This window comes from Populus alba, chromosome 17, assembly GCF_005239225.2.
Source record: "Populus alba chromosome 17, ASM523922v2, whole genome shotgun sequence".
NCBI classification, from domain to species: Eukaryota; Viridiplantae; Streptophyta; class Magnoliopsida; order Malpighiales; family Salicaceae; genus Populus; species Populus alba.
Genome location: NC_133300.1, coordinates 19,654,067 through 19,673,541, shown reverse-complemented (window position 1 = coordinate 19,673,541; position 19,475 = coordinate 19,654,067). Strand labels below are relative to the sequence as shown.

Below are 19,475 nucleotides of genomic sequence, written 5' to 3'. Positions count from 1 at the left end.
AAGTTGTTGAAATAAATCGAGCCAATATAATTTAAACGCCCCAAAAAGCCTCGAACCTCTTTCTCAGTTTTAGGAGCTGACATAGCTTGTATGGCCTTCACTTTGTCAGGATCTACTTCTATACCATTATTGCTCACCACAAATCCTAATAACTTCCCAGACTTCACCCCAAATGTGCATTTTGCAGGGTTCAGCTTTAATTGATATTTTCTCAGCCTTTCAAATAATTTCTTCAGAGCTGGGATATGGTTTTCCTCATCCTTAGACTTAGCAATCATATCATCCACATAGACCTCAATTTCTTTATGCATCATATCATGAAATAGTGTCACCATTGCTCTTTGATAAGTTGCCCCAGCATTTTCAGTCCAAATGGCATAACTTTAATAGCAATATGTTTTCCCCACGGAGTAACAAATGTTGTTTTCTTCTTGTCTTGCTCGGCCATTTTAATCTGATTATACCCAGAGAAAACCATCCATAAAAGATAAGTAGAACTCTTAGCAGCGTTATCTACTAATACATCTATGTGGGGTAAAGGAAAATTATCCTTCGGGCTTGCCTTATTCAAATCTCGGAAATCCACACATACCCTGATTTTGTTGTCTTTCTTGGGTACTACTACGATATGGACACCCATTGAGAATAATCAACTACTTCCAAGAATCCAGCATCCCACTGTTTTGTTTATCTCTTCTTTCACTTTGATTAGTATATCTGGCCTTTGTCCTCCTCAACTTTTGCTTAACCGGCTTACAACCTTCGATCAAAAGGTAGTTTATGTACCACAAATATCAGTAATCCAGACCAGGCATATCAGCGTATGACCAGGCAAAAAACATCAATGTATTCTTGTAAAAGAGCAATCAATTCACTTCTAACGTCAGCAAGAGATTAGCTTCCCTATTTTCAACTCTCTTTTATCATGTACCGTGCCCACATTTATCAGTTCTAGTTCTTCTTTTGCAGGCTTCCATGTGCGATCAGATTGTTCCGCTAACTTTGCGAATTCATGAATATCCTCCTCACCAAATTCTTCCTCATCCATGGCAATTATAGTTTCATCAAAGTTAGGCCAATTATCCACAGTGCAATGAGTTTGTGGGGTGTACGACGATCCGCTTTCAGATTTTCCTGAAAGCGGAAAGTGTTTTGTTATGAGTGTATAGTTCTGGGAAAGTAAATAAATGAACAGAGAAAAAAAAACAACACGATTGAAAGAAAATATGCATGATCTCATTGAAAACTTAAAGGATAGAAGGGCTCAACCACAAAACCTTATTGCCAATCTCTTGAGCCATGATGATTTGGCAAGGCACAATTATTCAAACAATACAAATAATGAAAAACAACGAATAAAGCAATCAAAACATTACTTTTTGAAAACAATGGACTTCTTTGAATTTCCCAATTTGCTAAATCTTCTCCCTCGGCCAGTTTCCTCACGAATTCCAATGAGTCGTTTTCCAAAACACCAATAGTCAGCTGGGGCAACTGTTCATGAGCATTATCCTCTTCCTTTAAATCTTGTTCACCGACGTATTCAAGATAATTAATAGTAGCACCATTGAATTCTTTTCTTAGTCCCCCCTCATAATCCTCTGTTTTTATCACATATGCGGATCTTGGAAATGTTACATGGATTGGTGGGATCTCTATTCGGTCTTCATCTGGTTCTCTTCTCTCAATCCGGGCTATTCTCTTTTCTCTTCTAATTTCAGCTGCTCTTTTGAAATCTGCTTTCCCAGGCTTAAACCCTAAGCCAAACCTTTGATCCGCGCACTTCATTTTTATCACATTAATCCTCTCAGGCATTCCGGTAGTATGGTCATATTGAAATGGCAGTCCATGCTTTAAGAAGTATTTAGCAGCCATTTTTGCTGCTTCGGAAATTTCTGGCTTTCTTCGTACCGTATTTTCTGGTACCCATTCAGCATTTACAACTTCAAATGCATGCAGATTTTCATCCTTACTTTCTTCAGTTTCTATGTAAGGGATCGAGACATTTTTTATCATTGACAAAGTTTCCTCAGCTCTCACAGTCACCAAATTCCCATTGATGATAAACTTGACCCGTTGATGTAAAGAAGATGCGACAGCTCGGGCTGCATGGATCCAAGGTCTCCCCAGTAAAATGCTATATGATGGATGAATGTCCATTACTTGTAATGTGACTTGGAATGGTTGTGGGCCAATGATTAGTTCAACATCAATGCTCCCAGTGATTGGTCTAGATGACCCATCATATGCCCTAGCAGTCATGGTACTTGGCTTCATGTGAGAAGCATCAACTGGCATTTTATCAAGTACATGTCTTGGCAATACATTAAGAGAAGAACCATTATCTATAAGCACCTTAGCAATCACACAATCCTTGCATTTTACCGTGATATGCAATGGTTTATTATGACCGGTTCCTTCATGATCCAGCTCATCATCGGTAAAATAAAGATAATTGGTGGCTTGAATCCGACCCACCAAATGTCCTATGGAATCTTGTGTGATATCCTGAGGAACATATGCTTCATTAAGAACCTTCTGAAGGGCGTTCCTATGCAATTCTGAACTCAATATTAATGACAACAAAGAAATCCTAGCGGGTGTTTTCTTTAGCTGATCAACCACACTATATTCGCTGTGCTTCATCAATTTTAGAAATTCATTAGCCTCTTCATCACTTACTGGTTTATTAACCTCATCTGTCTTTGTCAATTCTGTCGTATCCTTTCCTTTGGCTTTTCTATGGTTTTCCAACTCTTCAGGAGTAAAACATCTCCCACTCCGAGTGAGTCCTCCTACTTCCGCATGGAAAACAGGGGCAGGCTTTGTGCTGTGAAAGGAATAACCATAATTATAGGGTTGGGCATTATAGCTTCCGCTAGCAATGTTCGTAGGCTTTGTTAGGATCATTTTTGGCGGACCCCTTTCAGTTGGTATGTATCTACAAACTTCCACTTTTTTGTTACAACCATTCATTGTTCCTACTAACTCATCTTCTTTGGGTTTCATCAATCTTAACATTCCCAATGCCATCATATTTTCTACCTCCAAATGAAACTCCTCGCACGAGTCAATATCATGCCCAAACTGTTGATGATATTTACAATATTCATTCGCATTCCCTACAGCTTGTATTTTGACTGGTGTCTTTAGATAATCTGTTTGTCTTAACATCCCATACAATCTATCCATAGTCACCCTTAAAGTTGTTGTACCTCCCTTTCCTATCTCCAAGCTATTAACTCCCCCACCTCCAGAAGCGTGATTTGGTAGAGGGTTAAAATTCACATTTGGAGACTCATCAAAAGAAATCCACCCAGCTTTGATGAGCTGAAGGATTTTTCTTTTGAATGCAAACACATCCATCAATATGATGACCAACAGCACCAGCATGGTATTCACATTTTTGATCGGGTTTATACTCCCAAAAGGGAAATGGTGGTTGTAAAGAACCATTCTAAGGGAACAGGTGCTACCTGACCAATACTAAGCAATCTTTGGTGCATTTCAGTAAGAGACATGGGTAATGGGGAAGTTGCACTTGATCTATTGGAAAATTTCTTCTCGGACGGTAAGCATTATCGGTTTGGTTGTTTATTGGGTTATTTTGGGTGTTTGTAGGTGAAGAGAATTTTATATTGGATATAGAGGGGGTAGGTGTAATACTTTGGAGCTGTAATTATCTTGGGTAAGTGTTTTTCCCTCTACTTTCCCTTTCAACATTGTGAACTTCCGCTTTCTTTTCTTTTTTCCAATAAAACCTCTTTTTTTCAGTAGGATCCACAATCCTACCCGTCCGAACAGCTTGTTCGATCCTTTCAGCTATAACAACCAAATCAGAGAAATTTTGTGCAGCACTACCTACCAAGTATTCAAAGTACGGGGCTTTGAAAGTGTTGGAAAATAAACCAGTCATCTCCCTTTCCGACAATGGAGGATTTACTTGCGCGGCTGATTCACGCCACCTTTGGCATATTCTCTTACAGACTCCTTATTGCCTTTTTCCATGGCTTGCAGACTTGATCTATCTGGGGCAATGTCCATGTTGAACTTATACTGTCTAATAAAAGCTTCAGCTAAATCCTTCCATCCTTTAATCTTGGTATTATCCAAACGCATATACCAAGCAAGAGCAGCATCACTTAAACTATCCTGAAAGAAATGGATCAATAACTTCTCATCATGGACTACTTCAGCCATCTTATTACAGTATGCTTTAAGATGGGTGATTGGGCATTGAGTTCCAGTATATTTAACAAATTCTGGAACTCTGAATTTTCTGGGAATAACCACATTAGGCACTAAACACATTTCAGCAGCCTTTACCGGATCATACAAACTATTCCCCTCTATTGCCTTCATTCTTTCTTCTAAAGCAGCTAGTTTTTCCTGACCATTTTCTTCTACGATCTTGTTCCTTTGAGGCTCTTCTTCTATCAACACAGTGTGGGGGACCCTCATTGGATGTGCTGATTGAGTAGGTGCGAAATGAGCAGCATGTTGAGGCTCAAATAGCGGAACAACAGGAGGCGGAGGTTGAGGTGTAAATGTTTGTTGAGAAGATGTCCCTTCTCCAACTCTAGGCCTCAAAGCTTGTTCAAGCAAGCTGGTAAGCCTTGCTACATCCTCTTTCAGGCTTTCCATCTCTCTTTGGTGTTGAACCAACTCTCTTTGGTGTTGAATTTCTAGCTGATTTCTCTCTTCATTTTCCATTTTCTTTCGTGAACGAGTATTATGAATACGTTTAGGTTGGGGACCTATATTTCACCTGTTATATGCAGAATATGACAATCTATAAGCAAATGTATGTGATGCATGAATGTGAATGCCACGTATTGGATATAGATTTGCTTTTTGTTGGTGACATATGGCCGTCATTCTTTGGATATATGGGTTGAACTTGAACTTGATATCATTGTTGCGATGCCGAGAAGAAATCTGCTTAGCTTTTTGACATTTGGGCTTTCAGCTATATACACATATATTTGCATTGAAAAATGTGGGTCTCAGCCCTCTTATTACTTATTCAGAAACTTACAGTAAAAATTAATCTAATCTATTACAGGAGAAAAAACACTGCCTCTAGTAGCTATTGCTTTCAAAAAAAGATCGGTGTTATCCATGCTTCTTCGATATTTCATTATATCTCCTCCCACCTGACGAGCTTCCACTCGTAATAAATGGGCTTCTGCAGCTGCTCGATTAATCTGATCTTGTAGTTCCCTTATCCTCTCAGTATGAATCAAGTTGTTTCTAGACAAAAAGTTATTGGCATCATCCAATGTTTGATTATGTTGCTTTATCATTTTTTGGTTTCCCATAAGTTGTACGGTCTTTAATTTTTCTTTGTCCAACTTAGATCTCAACGCTTCTGCTTCGGCCTTATGACTGTTCAACTCTGCTTTCTGCTCTTCGTGCATTTTAGTTAAAGCCTCAGCTCTTCCTAATTGGTCTTTAAACTTAACAATGTCTGCCCGACGCATTTTCAATATAGCTTGTGTCTTGATGGCTGACTCTTCCCAATGCTTAGCTTTTTCCATGTAATATGTCATGTCCTGATTAATTGTCTTTTGTGTTTCCAAGTCAGTCTTTGCCTTTATCAAGTCTTGACCACCAGAGTCCCTTTCTTCTTCAGCTATTTTCCTTAAACCCTTTTCTTTGGCTAGTTGCCGCTCTAAAGACACTCTATGTTCCTCATTTGCTTTAAGCTCAGCTTGTAACGCTTTTACTTGTTTTCTTAATTCTTCTTCACAGTTTACTCTTTTTCTTCGAATGCCCACAGACTCAGAAACTTCTGCCATATAAGAGACTCCTCCATTACGCCATTCAGAATACTTTTCACTAACTGTAGGATTCCTTAATCCAGTCTCCTTTTTCACAAGTACCAAAGACTTCCAATCCTGTTTAATGCTCTCCAACATCTCCATGGTAGCTCCTTTGTACACTCCAGTAAATTGAGATAAACCAATCGTTCTTGGGATGCTTTGTATGCCCCCAAACTGTCTTGCAACTAAAGCAGGCGCATAGCTAATATATCCAGTCACTCCAATCAAAGGTACCCAAGGCTTCTTCCCACAACTCATTAAGTACGTTACATTTCTCATCCAAGGAGCTCTCCAATTAAACTTGCTTCGTGGAATTCCTTGTAATTTTACCCCCCAGTCATCTTCAGAAAATATTTTCCATTCACTTGATACCAATAACTCTAGTGGCCTTTGATCAAACCACCAAAAATTCCGGAATATTGGTGTCTCGGATTCTATATGACTTACCATCCAAATGAACAATAATGGCACACAACATCTCATAGAACCTTTTCCAGTCTTTTTGCAATGATTGAGGGACAGAAAAGTTTCAGCCAAAATCGCAGCAGAAGGATTAATTTTAGTCTTCTCATACTCAACAAACAAATTGGCTGCCTCTAAACTAACAATTCCAGCAGATGAAGGGCACAAAATCAACCCAAATATTCCCAAAGCCAATATTCTGTATACTTCTACTTTAGCACATGGATTAGACTTTTTAGCAATCAACAACTCTTCTAACCGTTTCCATCTCAAACCCCCGGAATTATTTTTTTCTCTATACAAACTCATTTGCTGGATTCCCAATAGCTTAGCAAGCTCCTCTATAGTATCCTCAGTCTTTTGATGAAAGTAAACCTTATGTATATCCTCAGGAAATTCTATCAAAACACCATACTCTTCAATGGTAGGAACCATATCGACATCCCCAAATGTAAAACATCGATAATCAGGATCCCAAAAATGAATCAGAGCTCTTATGGCCAATGGCAGTATCGGCACTTTTAAAAGATGCAAAACTCTCCCATATATCTTAGTAAATTCGGTCTCATCATCCAAATATTTGGTGAGTGGAATCAAACGAATGGCATCATTTATTACACATCTCACCTCTTTTAGCAGCGGTATCCCACTGTCATCCAGTCTAGGGCAGTCTCCCTCGGTCATATGCAATGATTCAGATTCAAGCCCATACTCAATAGTGTTGACTTCTCGATTAACAGCCATTATGTCACCCGAAATAATAATCCTGTTATGAAATGATATATGTTAAGCTTTATTTTAGTGAAACTTACATAGGGCACAACCTAAAGGGTAAGTTCTAGTCATTACATGCTTAGGGTAGGTTGCTATCTAGTCTTTGAAAGGTCTTTCGCATGCTCAGTGATCTTCCTCGAAAGGTTGATGTGAGGCTTACAAGTAGCGTGAAGATAGAGGCCCTGAATAATATCAGTTTAGGCATACCAACCACTATCGAGTAAACAATCAAGCAAAAGTTGGATGGTTTCACGAGTCTTACCCAGGCCAAAGCCATTGGGGTACCGCTACTCTCCCACTTAACATAAAGTTTGTATAACAGATATTTATTATGAAATGCGTGGTGTGTGAAGGCACAAATCTATATTCAATGTATATGATGACATGAATAAATATGGATGCTAAAGCAATAAAATAAAATAAACTAAATAAAATAAAATAAAAACAACACAACAAACATTTATAGCAATTTTAACAAATAAAGACAAAGCTTAGTCTTAGATCCCCAGTGGAGTCGCCATTCTGTCGCACCCGACATCGCGGCCGCCTTAAAAATTAATTCTTGAATTATGGAAAAAGAACCGATTACAGGCATCGTGTTCTTTTAGGGGAAAAGGTCTTTGTTTAAGGAGTCGCCACCTAGTATTATGGTCACTAGGAACCCTAACTGGTCAACAGAGATTCTATGATCCGAGACTGGTTACGTAAAAGGGAAGATATTATCACCCCTTAAACGTCCTACCTAAGGTAGGCTGCATTGCTGGTCTTTGTTATTAATTGCTAACATCTTTATTGGTTTATACTATGATTTCTTGTGTACGATATTCCTGACTCTGGCGCCAGTGAATATTCAACTACGTATATTTCCAACTCTGGCGTTGGTAAATATTACGTAGGTATCAAAATAAATAAACTCATATCATCATTTTATTATATTCCTGACTCTGGCGTCAGTGAATAAACAAGTAGAAATCAATTTATTTTTTATCAAATTATTTTTTTATGCATGCGAAACAAAATAAAATAACTTTATCCTAGTATTTTTTTTATTCCCGACTCTGGCGTCGATGAATATACTAAATAAATTTATCCTATTTTATCTTATGTGAATAAACAAATAAAAATCAATTCATTTCTTTATCAAATTATTTTTTTATGCATGCGAAACAAAATAAAATAAAATAAATTTACCCTAGTATTGTTTTATTCCCGACTCTGGCGTCGGTGAATATACTAAATAAATTTATCCTATTTTATTTTGTGTGTTTTTTTTTCAATGAATAAAAAAAAATCATTTATGTATATATTTTTTACATACACAATTTTTTATTATATATTTTTAATATTTTATATTTTTTTACTTGTTTTTTTTTTTTTTTTTGGGGCTGGGCTGGGCTAAATCCAACCCAGCAAGTATATATATTTGTGGCTGGGCTCAGCTCAGCCCCACAAGGGCTGGGCTGAACCCAGCCAACCCGGCTACACAAGATGCACGCGTGAAACAGATCACGCGTGCATCAACAGTGCGAAGGTAATTAAATTACCTTCGCACTGTTCAAACAATTATTTGAACACGAAGAGCAGAGAAAAAATGAAAAAGGAAGCGAACCTGTTTTTGGAGATTGAAAAAGATTGCAACGCTGGTCTGGTTCCTTTGAGTCGACTGCTTTCTGTTTCTGGCGATGCTGAGGCAGGTTGAGGCGACGGTGTGGCTCGACTGCTTTATGTCAATGATCTACGGTTCGGTGATCAATTGGGTTTCTGTAGGGGTGAAAACAGTTCGGATGAAAACTGATTTCTAGAAGGGATGAAATCTGGCTGGTGATACTGTTCTTCTCTGTCTCTTTTTTTTTGTGTTTTGTTTTCTCTGTTTTTTTTTTTTGTTAATTGCTCTGTTTTTGGGTTTTTTTTTTTTGCTCGGTTTCCTGTTCTTATCTCTGTTTTTCTGGGTAAATTCTGGGTTTTTCCTCCTCCTTGGCGTTGTTAATTGTTGGGTATTTATAGGGATCAATTTTCCTCCCCCTCAGCCTCACGTCTCTCCTCTTGATAAGCACGACTGAGGGAGACGGTTCCTGCTAGGACTCGAATTCAAAGTGCAATCTTTATCTCGTCGGGTTGTAATTATCATGAAGATAATTATTGCTTTTCTGTATTTTGAATGGGTTAGGATACTGGTGTTTCACGCTTTTGTTTCCTTCTTTGCAGGCGGACGTTCGGTGAGACGAAGATGACGGACAGCACCTGATTGAAACGGTGCTGTTTTGGGCTGAGAATGGTCATTTCCAATCTAGTCCTTGAAGTTTCTAAATCCTTGCATTCGAACCCCCTGGTCTTTTAATTTTCAAGATTTACCCTTCTTAAAATTAATTTAACAATAAGTGGGTCAAAATTTGGTTACAACACTCACGAACTCCACAAAAAAAAAACAGAAAAAAAAAAAAAAAAACAAAAACAAAACAAAACAAAAAAAACAAAAAAAAAAGAAGAAGAAGAAGCATAGAACCACGAAAGAACTCAAGCTCAAGCTTAATTTTCAGTATAAAAAATGGGCAAGAGTGTTTTACTGTTATGTGGTGATTACATGGAAGATCATGAGGTGGGCTGCTTTTGTTTTTTATCTATCTTGAATTGTTTCTTGAATCTTGGATTGATGAAGAATTGCGGGTTCTTGTTTTTTGTAGGCTATGGTTCCATTTCAAGCTTTGCAGGCTTATGGGATTGTTGTTGATGCTGCTTGCCCTGGCAAGAAAGCTGGGGATATTTGCCGCACTGCAATTCATGATTCTGCTGGTTATCAGGTACTCTCTCCCTCATTATATACATTTAATCATCATATTGGATTCTTTTTTTTTTTTTTTTTTTGTGGCTGTTTTTGAAAAAGTTTATTAATTTGCTGATCCATCTTAGTTCGGTCATCGAAGCTTTAGTTTTTAGCATTATTTTTTCAATAATTGGTGAATATAAGAAATTTTTTTTTTCCTTTTTTATGGATTTGTAAAGTTAATTTTTAACTTATTCAAAATATGCATTTGTTTTTCTCTATATATATTGCTTACCTCACACTTTGCTTCCATTAATCTGCAGATTATTGGGTTTTATCATTGATGTATGTCTTCTTTGAGTAGTTTAGTGGATAAAATCTAGTACTTTGAGGCTAATCTTCACATATATTTGGTATTAAAATTTTAATTTTTGATTAATTAATAAGATAATAAAAGACATTTTCTTAATGTAATAATAATTTTGTGATAACTGAAATGAATGCCGGTAGTGGCCGTGGTGATCTTAGTGATGATGGTGGTTGCGATTGTGGTGGCAGTGTAGTAGTGATAATATTAATATGATAATTTTGAATGAAGATGTAATTAGAGTTAGGTTAACTTCAATAATGGGAGATTAATTTGAGAAATATTTTAATAATAGGTACATAGAAATATAAGAAACAGAAATATATCAAGTCATCTATCAGAAGCATCCATGAAGTTTCTAAAAAACTAGAAAATTTTCTAACATTATAAAGAAGGTATGGGAAGGGGATGTTTCACATTCATCAGAGAACACCATAGAGATTCTCCTAATGTAATCGTCGACTTTATTGGAAGAATCAAATCACTGAAATATCATAGGTTCAGCATAAGAAGCAAGATAGATCCATCATATCTACATTATACCTAATCCAAAAAATTAGCCTACGAAACATACATAAATTCTTCAAAATCGAAAATAAACAAACGTGCACAAGCAAATAAAAAAAACTGCCTGGCTTTCACATAAAATCCTTCATTTTCTACATGATTTCAATACCCTCTTTGCGAATTTAATTAATTAAATTCAGTCAAAATCAAAACTTTAATTTATTCACTAAATCACAAATTAACACAAATTAAAAATAGTAATAATAATAAAATTAACTTCATAAAATTAACAATATTTTAAATAAGATAAGTTGAATAAAATAAAGAGGCAAGCCAATAATTCAGAACAACCAAATGTTTATAAATTTATTGATGACAAATCATCACACACAGCTAGCCAAGGAAATTACACATTGCAGACACTCCGAGCCTTAAACTGATCTTCGTAAGTGACAAACTGTTGAAGAAGATCTTAGTCGACAGGACCCTCACAGTAGTAAACCTGAAGAAATTAGACAAAAATAGAATTTAATAATAATGTATTAAGCTCAAAGAAATTTAAATTGCTTGATGAATTAGTTAACTTTGCATTTTATCATGACACGACATGCCTTGTCTTGTTCTTTTGCTCTGGTTAAATCTCATGGAGTTCCGCTTGAACCTGCCCCTCCAAAACACAAGAGGTTTTGTCAAATAAACATTGAAAAGAATTTAAAAGGAAAAAAAGAATTGAAGAATGGATAAAAATATGAAACTAAATATGATATATTTAAATACTCATAACCCGTACCTAATCAGATGTTTCTTCACCATTGTCATCATCGTCAACCTTGATTATAGGGATATGTTTGATCTTGGGCCAATCTTCTCCTGTTTCCCTTCGGCACCTTTTGCTCAACCTTGGACAATCATTGATCTCAAGATTTTGAAGTTTTTTTAAATTGCTGATGCACTCTGGCATTTCTCCAATGCTTGGACATTCTTTGATGAGAAATGTTTGTAAGGATTCTGCAGATCCTTGAAGAAACTGTTCTGGTAAAGCAATAGTTGATGGTAAGTTGCCAAACATTACAATACGAAGGGAAAGGGAAAGAGGTTGAATTTTTTCCTCATTCTTTTCTTCTATCGTCATCAAATCAAGCTCATCACAGTTCATAATAAATAATTCTTCCAGAGTAGTTAGGCATTTTATGCTTTTTGGCAGAGAAATCAAGCTATCACATCCAAGAATAAACAATTTTTGAAGACTTCTAAGACCTTGCATATCTTCGCACAAATTTTCTAGATTTTTACAATAACCAATGAATAAAGTTTGAAGACACTCCAAACACCCAATCCTCCTTCTGGCAACCGCTTTTGCTGAGTAGTTAGATCTAAAAATCTAAGGCTGGTCATGTACCTCACATCTTTGGGCAGCTCTTCTAATTCAAAACCTGTAACCATAGCTTGCAAGTTTTGCAATTTGAAAAAAGATTTTGGGAGTCTTTTTATTTTTGTGTTCCCAAAATCGATATATCTCAAATGTTTCAAGGCGCCAATCCTCTCCGGAAAAGAATCAAATTCAGAAACATCCATTAATTCCAAAGACCGCAAATGCTTAAATTCTAACAAACATTTCTCAAAGTTTGTTTTGCATGTAGGCCCCACTATACTATCTGCAAAGACTATTGACCGCACTTGATGGAAGTTGTTTGGGAACTTGGAGAGAGTTTGATGGAAAAATGAAATCAGAGTCAAGAACTGACAAATGACGGGTCGTTTTGGAAAATTTGGTGGTTTTGAGAGCTTATGATTGAAAACTCATTTTGAGCCAATGATGATGCAAGATCATGCATTAAATCATGCATCTTAAAGGCAGCTACATAATTGAAATCCTCATAATCTTGGAAGAAACATCTTGAGATCAACTGGCGCACATAACGCAAGCCAACATCTTCCAACTTCTCATTTGGATTTGATGATTGAAGAATGAGCCCATGTGCCATCCAAAATTGCACCATTAAGAGATCTCGGAACAAGTAATCTTTTGGAAAAACAGAACAATAAAGAAAGCATCTTTTCAAGTGAGTCGGCAGTCTTTGATAGCTTATTTTCAAGGCAGGTAAAATGCCATCTCCCTCTTCTTCCCACTTCTCACTGTCTCTCACCGATTTCCACTCTTTTTCATCAGTCTTACCATACAGTTGAGTCCCCAAGTTAATCACTGCCAGAGGAACTTGCTTGCATTTCTCCACTATTTCTTTCCCAACTCCAACCAAATTTGGATTCAACTCCATTTGCCCTTCCTTGAATGCACACTTGTAAAACAACGACAGACAGTCCTCTTGACCAAGAAAACTTAGGTTGTGCGCAGCATCAGTACCCATAATCTCAGCAACACGTCGACTACGGGTAGTTACTATAATCTTACTTCCATCAGCACCTTTTTGATAACAAAGGCTTCAACAACAACCATTTTTGAGCTTCATCATTCCATACATCATCCAAAAGAAGCAAGTATTTCTTACCCTTCATAATATCTTCAAGTTTTTTATTAAGCTCACCCTCATCCAAATCCGCACATCTTTCCCCAGTTGCAGATTTAAATGATTTTTTGTATCACTAGTTTCAAGGAAAAATCATCTGAAACACATGCCTCCATCTTCAGATCAAAATGACTTCTTACATTTTCAGCATCACACACCGATTTGGCAAGAGATGTCTTCCCCAAGCCTCCCATTCCTACTATTGGAAGGACAAGGGGATGTGCATCACCAACCTTTATAGGTGCTCTTAAAAGGTTGATGATGCGTTCTCTGTCTTTATCTCTTCCGATAAGACCGGAAAAGCTCTCAAAGGATCGGTTCATCTCTGTTTCCTCATGCAAGACATGGCTACAATCAATAGCTTGCTCGCTGAGGTTGAACTCAGACCTAAGAGATGAAATCTGAGCTAGTCTTTCTATGATCTTCTTTATCTTATGACCCATTTTTAAACGGAATGGAATCATATTAGAACTTGTAAAGAAGCGCCGTACCTTTCTGCTGGTGCTCCCTGTTGTTTTTGTTAAATAATATTTATGTTGTCTTATTTATTAAGGGTAGAATAGTACTTTCAGTTTAACCTATATATACTTTATTTGTAATTAGGTTAAGACTATGCATTCATAATATACAGTTTATTCAGAATTCTAGCCTCCTTTTTGTGTTTGATCTCAATTAGTTTCACATGGTATCAGAGCTGGTTTTATGGAACGAAGCTTAATCCCAAATACAGCTTCGCGGATCCAACTCTGCGGTGAGTTGGCTGGGGGTTAAGACAATTTTTTTTTTGGAGTGATATTTTGTCTTCCGCTTCTGCAAAATTAGGTATTTCGACAGTCTCTGCAATTATTTTGGTATTTTCGACAGTTTCTGCAATTATTTTGGTATTTCGTCTTCCCTTCAGCTTCTGTAATTTGGTATCTGCGTTCAGTTTTTGCAAATTTGTTTTGTGTTTTGGGAGTAATCGTATAATTTCGAGAAGATATTTGTTTAGTTTCTGCAATTGAGTATTTTGTCTTCCGCTGCTTTTGCATTCTGGTTATTTTGTGATTGTTGATTATGGCTACTGAAAGAGATGATTCGCTTCAGTCTGTGAGTGTGAGGTTGGATGGGAAGAACTATTCATATTGGAGTTATGTAATGAGAAATTTCCTTAAGGGTAAGAAGATGTGGGGGTATGTTAGTGGAACTTATGTGATACCTAAGAATATTGAGAAGGGGGATGCTGGTTTGATAGATACATGGGAAGCAAATAATGCAAAGATCATTACTTGGATCAACAATTCTGTTGAGCATTCAATAGGTACGCAGTTGGCGAAATATGAGACAGCAAAAGAGGTTTGGGATCACCTGCAAAGGTTATTCACACAATCAAATTTTGCAAAACAGTATCAATTAGAGAATGACATACGAGCTCTTCATCAGAAGAATATGAGTATTCAGGAGTTTTATTCTGCTATGACAGATCTTTGGGATCAATTGGCTCTTACTGAATCGACAGAATTAAAGGCATGTGGTGCCTATATTAAGCGTAGAGAGCAGCAAAGATTGGTACAGTTTTTAACAGCACTTCGCAGTGATTTCGAAGGACTTAGAGGTTCAATTCTGCATCGTTCTCCACTGCCTTCTGTTGACTCTGTTGTCAGTGAGTTATTGGCTGAAGAAATACGTTTTCAGTCTTATTCTGAAAAAGGAATTCTTTCTGCTTCAAATCCTTCAGTACTAGCAGTACCTTCTAGGTCATTCTCTAATCATCAGAATAAGTCTCACACAAGGGTTGGCTTCGATGAGTGCAGCTTCTGTAAGCAGAAAGGTCATTGGAAGGCTCAGTGTCCTAAGTTGAGACATCAGAATCAAGCTTGGAAGCCTGAAAATCAGTCACAATCTAATGCTCATAGACCACCTCAGGGTTATAAACCACAACACCACAATACTGCAGCAGTAGCTTCCTCGAGTTCTATTACCGATCCTAATATTTTGGCTGAGCAATTTCAGAAGTTTCTCTCCTTGCAGCCACAAGCAATGTCCGCTTCTTCTTCCATAGGTCAGTTGCCTCATAGTTCCTCAGGTATGTCACATTCTGAATGGGTCTTGGATTCTGGTGCTTCTCATCATATGTCTTCAGATTCCTCATCTTTTACCTATGTATCCCCTTTATCCTCCATTCCTGTTATGACTGCTGATGGCACTCAAATGCCCTTAGCAGGTGTTGGTTCTGTTGTCACACCTCACATGTCTCTCCCTAATGTTTATCTTATTCCACAACTCAAATTGAATCTTGCGTCTGTTGGTCAAATATGTGATTCTGGTGATTATTTAGTCATGTTTTCTGGTTCCTTTTGTTGTATACAGGATCTGCAGTCTCAGAAGCTGATTGGGACAGGCCGTAGGGAGAATGGACTATATATTTTGGATGAGTTAAAAGTGCCAGTTGCTGCTGCTGCCGCTGCTACTACTACAATTGATTTGTCTTCCTTTCGTTTGAGTATTTCATCTTCTAGTTTTTTATTTATGGCATTCCCGTCTAGGTCATGTTTCGTCTTCTCGTTTGAGATTTTTGGCATCCACAGGAGCTTTTAGGAAATTTGAAAACTTGTGACATTTCTGATTGTAGTGGATGTAAATTGGCAAAATTTTCCGCCTTACCTTTTAATCGAAGTATTTCTGTTTCTTCTTCACCGTTTGATTTGATTCATTCTGATGTATGGGGACCTTCTCCTGTTGCCACAAAAAGGAGGGTCTCGATATTATGTCTCTTTTATTGATGATCATACTCGTTATTGTTGGGTTTATTTAATGAAACATCGTTCTGAATTCTTTGAGATATATGCAGCTTTTCGAGCTCTTTATCAAAAACTCAATATTCTACTGTGATCAAATGCTTTAGGTGTGATTTAGGTGGGGAATACACTTCTAGTAAATTTTGCCAATTGCTTACCTTAGATGGAACCATCCACCAAACTTCATGTACAGATACTCCTGAGCAAAATGGTGTTGCTGAAAGAAAACATAGGCACATTGTCGAAACTGCTCGTTCTCTCTTGTTGTCTGCTTTTGTTCCTAGTGAGTTTTGGGGAGAAGCTGTTCTTACTGCTGTAAGCTTGATTAATACAATTCCATCTTCTCATAGTTCGGGTCTATCTCCTTTTGAAAAGTTATATGGGTATGTCCCTGATTATTCCTCATTTAGAGTCTTTGGTTGTACTTGTTTCGTTCTTCGTCCTCATGTAGAACGAAGTAAGCTATCCTCTCGATCCGCTATTTGTGTCTTCTTGGGCTATGGTGAAGGTAAAAAGGGTTATCGTTGTTTTGATCCAATCACTCAGAAACTTTATGTGTCTCGTCATGTTGTCTTCCTTGAGCATATACCTTTCTTTTCTATTCCATCCACTACTCATAACCTGACTAAATCTGATCTTATTAGTATAGATCCATTTTCTGAGGATTCTGGTAATGATAGCTCTCCCCATGTTCGATCAATTTGTACTCATAACTCTGCAGGTACTGGTACTTTACTCTCTGGCACACCTGAAGCTCCATTCTCATCTACAGCCCCTCAAGCTTCATCTGAGATTGTGGATCCACCTCCACGTCAGTCCATCCGTATTCGTAAGTCCACAAAACTACCAGATTTTGCTTATTCTTGTTATTCTTCATCATTTACTTCCTTTTTAGCCTCTATTCATTGTCTTGTTGAGCCCTTTTCCTATAAAGAGGCAATTCTTGATCCGCTTTGGCAGCAAGCTATGGATGAGGAACTTTCTGCATTGCATAAGACAGATACTTGGGATCTGGTTCCTCTACCTCCTGGTAAGAGTGTTGTTGGTTGTTGTTGGGTGTATAAGATCAAGACTAATTCTGATGGGTCTATTGAGCGATATAAAGCTAGGTTGGTTGCCAAAGGATACTCTCAACAGTATGGTATGGACTATGAGGAGACATTTGCTCCGGTTGCAAAAAATGACTACTATTCGTACTCTTATTGCCGTAGCTTCGATTCGTCAATGGCATATTTCTCAACTTGATGTTAAAAATGCCTTCTTGAATGGAGATCTTCAAAGAAGAAGTTTATATGGCACCCCTCCTGGTATTTCACATGACTCTGGATATGTTTGTAAGCTTAAGAAAGCATTATATGGTCTCAAACAAGCACCCCGTGCTTGGTTTGAGAAATTCTCTATTGTGATCTCGTCACTTGGCTTTTGTTTCTAGCAGTCATGATTCTGCTCTTTTTATTAAGTGCACTGATGCAGGTCGTATCATTCTGTCTTTATATGTTGATGACATGATTATTACTGGTGATGACATTGATGGTATTTCAGTTTTGAAGACAGAGTTGGCTAGACGATTTGAGATGAAGGATTTGGGTTATCTTCGATATTTCCTGGGTATTGAGGTAGCGTACTCACCTAGAGGTTACTTCTTTCTCAGTCGAAAATGTTGCAGATATTCTTGAGCGGGCTAGACTTACTGATAACAAGACTGTGGATACTCCTATTGAGGTTAAACGCAAGGTACTCTTCTTCTGATGGTTTACCTTTGATAGATCCTACTTTATACCGCAACTATTGTTGGGAGTTTGGTATATCTCACCATTACTCGTCCAGATATTGCATATGCTGTTCATGTTGTTAGTCAGTTTTGTTGCTTCTCCTACTACTGTTCATTGGGCAGCTGTTCTTCGTATTTTGCGATATCTTCGGGGTACAGTTTTTCAAAGTCTTTTACTTTCATCCACCTCTTCCTTGGAGTTACGTGCATACTCTGATGCTGATCATGGTAGTGATCCCACAGATCGCAAGTCTGTTACCCGGGTTTTGTATCTTTTTAGGTGATTCTCTTATTTCTTGGAAGAGTAAGAAACAATCTATTGTTTCTCAATCATCCACCGAAGCAGAATATCGTGCCATGGCATCTACTACCAAAGAGATTATTTGGTTACGTTGGTTACTTGCTGATATGGGAGTTTCCTTTTCCCATCCTACTCCTATGTATTGTGACAACCAGAGTTCTATTCAGATTGCTCACAACTCGGTTTTTCATGAGCGGACTAAGCACATTGAAATCGATTGTCATCTTACTCGTCATCATCTCAAGCATGGAACCATTACTTTGCCCTTTGTTCCTTCTTCATTGCAGATTGCAGATTTCTTTACCAAGGCGCATTCCATATCTCGTTTTCGTTTTCTAGTTGGCAAACTCTCGATGCTTGTAGCTGCCGCATCGTGAGTTTGAGGGGAGATGTTAAATAATATTTATGTTGTCTTATTTATTAAGGGTAGAATAGTACTTTCAGTTTAACCTATATATACTTTATTTGTAATTAGGTTAAGACTATGCATTCATAATATACAGTTTATTCAGAATTCTAGCCTCCTTTTTGTGTTTGATCTCAATTAGTTTCACAGTTTTCACCACCTCTCTTCGCAAAGTTTCACACTCGTTTCGTCCAGCACGTCCTCTGCATCATACAAGACTTCTCTGAGCATATGGAGCCAGAGCCGAATCCTGTCATTCTTTGATTGTTGCTTCTCAGCATCGGACAGCACCGCGTTGATGGCTTTCAATCTCTCTTCAAGACGTGCAAGGTCATCTTCAAGTCCCCATGCCAAACGAAATTCTTGACCAGCGAAAGAGCCTAACTTCCCTAGAAGGGATTTTGCAATCTCGGCAGCAAAAGCTTCTGCCATATTTTTTTGAGTGAGGGGAGAAGTGTTTGATAGGAAGAAATGATTGAGATAAGAGTGGAGTGCTGCTTTCTTTTCTGAGTGGAGAGGAGAAGTCGTTGAGTCTTCTTAATTAAAATGTAAAATGGCTCCAACCTCCATGGATCGCTTGTTTAATTGGTTCCCCTGTTCTCTTTCTTTTCTTTTTCTTAATTATATTAGCGATCCTTAATTGTTTTTTGAGTAGTTGACCAAGAAGCTATGAATCCACCCTACGTGTTATCTACTTAATCTTAATTTATGTACCAAGTTGAGGAGGGAAAATAATAATTAATAAATTAAATACATTATTAACTTATTTGATACATTATATTTGATATCAATTGAAATTGTGGCTTGGAAAACAGGGATATATGTTAATATCATGGCCGCCCACAGTATCCACTTTTCACACAAAGGAATCACTAAAATGCAAAGTCCACATTCCCAGTAATTGCCGAAAGTTTCACAAAACAAGACCCCACCGTAAAGTATCCACGCGTCCAAATTGACTTCATTGACTAATCAGCAGCACGCGTCCAAAACATCTTC

The 19,475-nt window shown here is 37.5% G+C and overlaps 2 protein-coding genes and 1 long non-coding RNA gene across 3 annotated transcripts in view; 1 reads left to right on the top strand and 2 right to left on the bottom strand.

Moving 5' to 3' along the window:
• The window catches only part of LOC140954803 (uncharacterized), a 5,249-nt gene extending 605 nt beyond the window's left edge, over positions 1 to 4,644 (bottom strand). The window contains exons 1-5 of the mRNA XM_073405574.1: positions 3,948 to 4,644; positions 3,762 to 3,861; positions 1,377 to 3,343; positions 932 to 1,134; positions 57 to 293 (exon numbers count right to left, since the gene is read on the bottom strand). Of these exons, the coding sequence (XP_073261675.1) occupies positions 57 to 293; positions 932 to 1,134; positions 1,377 to 3,343; positions 3,762 to 3,861; positions 3,948 to 4,644 (3,204 nt within the window). The remainder of the gene's footprint in view (positions 1 to 56; positions 294 to 931; positions 1,135 to 1,376; positions 3,344 to 3,761; positions 3,862 to 3,947) is intronic.
• A 4,827-nt stretch (positions 4,645 to 9,471) lies between these two features.
• LOC118055034 (protein DJ-1 homolog D-like) lies at positions 9,472 to 19,450 on the top strand. The gene is made up of 3 exons (XM_073405620.1): positions 9,472 to 9,657; positions 9,743 to 9,859; positions 19,292 to 19,450. The coding sequence occupies exons 1-3, from the start codon at positions 9,607 to 9,609 to the stop codon at positions 19,433 to 19,435; spliced, it is 312 nt and encodes a 103-aa protein (XP_073261721.1). The 5' UTR covers positions 9,472 to 9,606; the 3' UTR covers positions 19,436 to 19,450.
• Positions 10,935 to 12,437, bottom strand: LOC140954851 (uncharacterized). The gene is made up of 3 exons (XR_012168428.1): positions 11,487 to 12,437; positions 11,308 to 11,357; positions 10,935 to 11,198 (listed from the first exon to the last, which is right to left on the bottom strand). It is a non-coding gene; the product is annotated as an uncharacterized lncRNA (long non-coding RNA).
• Positions 19,451 to 19,475: the final 25 nt, after the last annotated feature.

Excerpts from the sequence above, each read along its gene's own strand:
- LOC118055034 (XM_073405620.1), top strand. The coding sequence starts at position 9,607 with ATGGGCAAGAGTGTTTTACTGTTATGTGGTGATTACATGGAAGATCAT. Across the intron at positions 9,658-9,742 it reads ATTACATGGAAGATCATGAG|GCTATGGTTCCATTTCAAGC; the intron begins GTGGGCTGCTTT and ends TGTTTTTTGTAG. Across the intron at positions 9,860-19,291 it reads ATGATTCTGCTGGTTATCAG|GGATATATGTTAATATCATG; the intron begins GTACTCTCTCCC and ends CTTGGAAAACAG.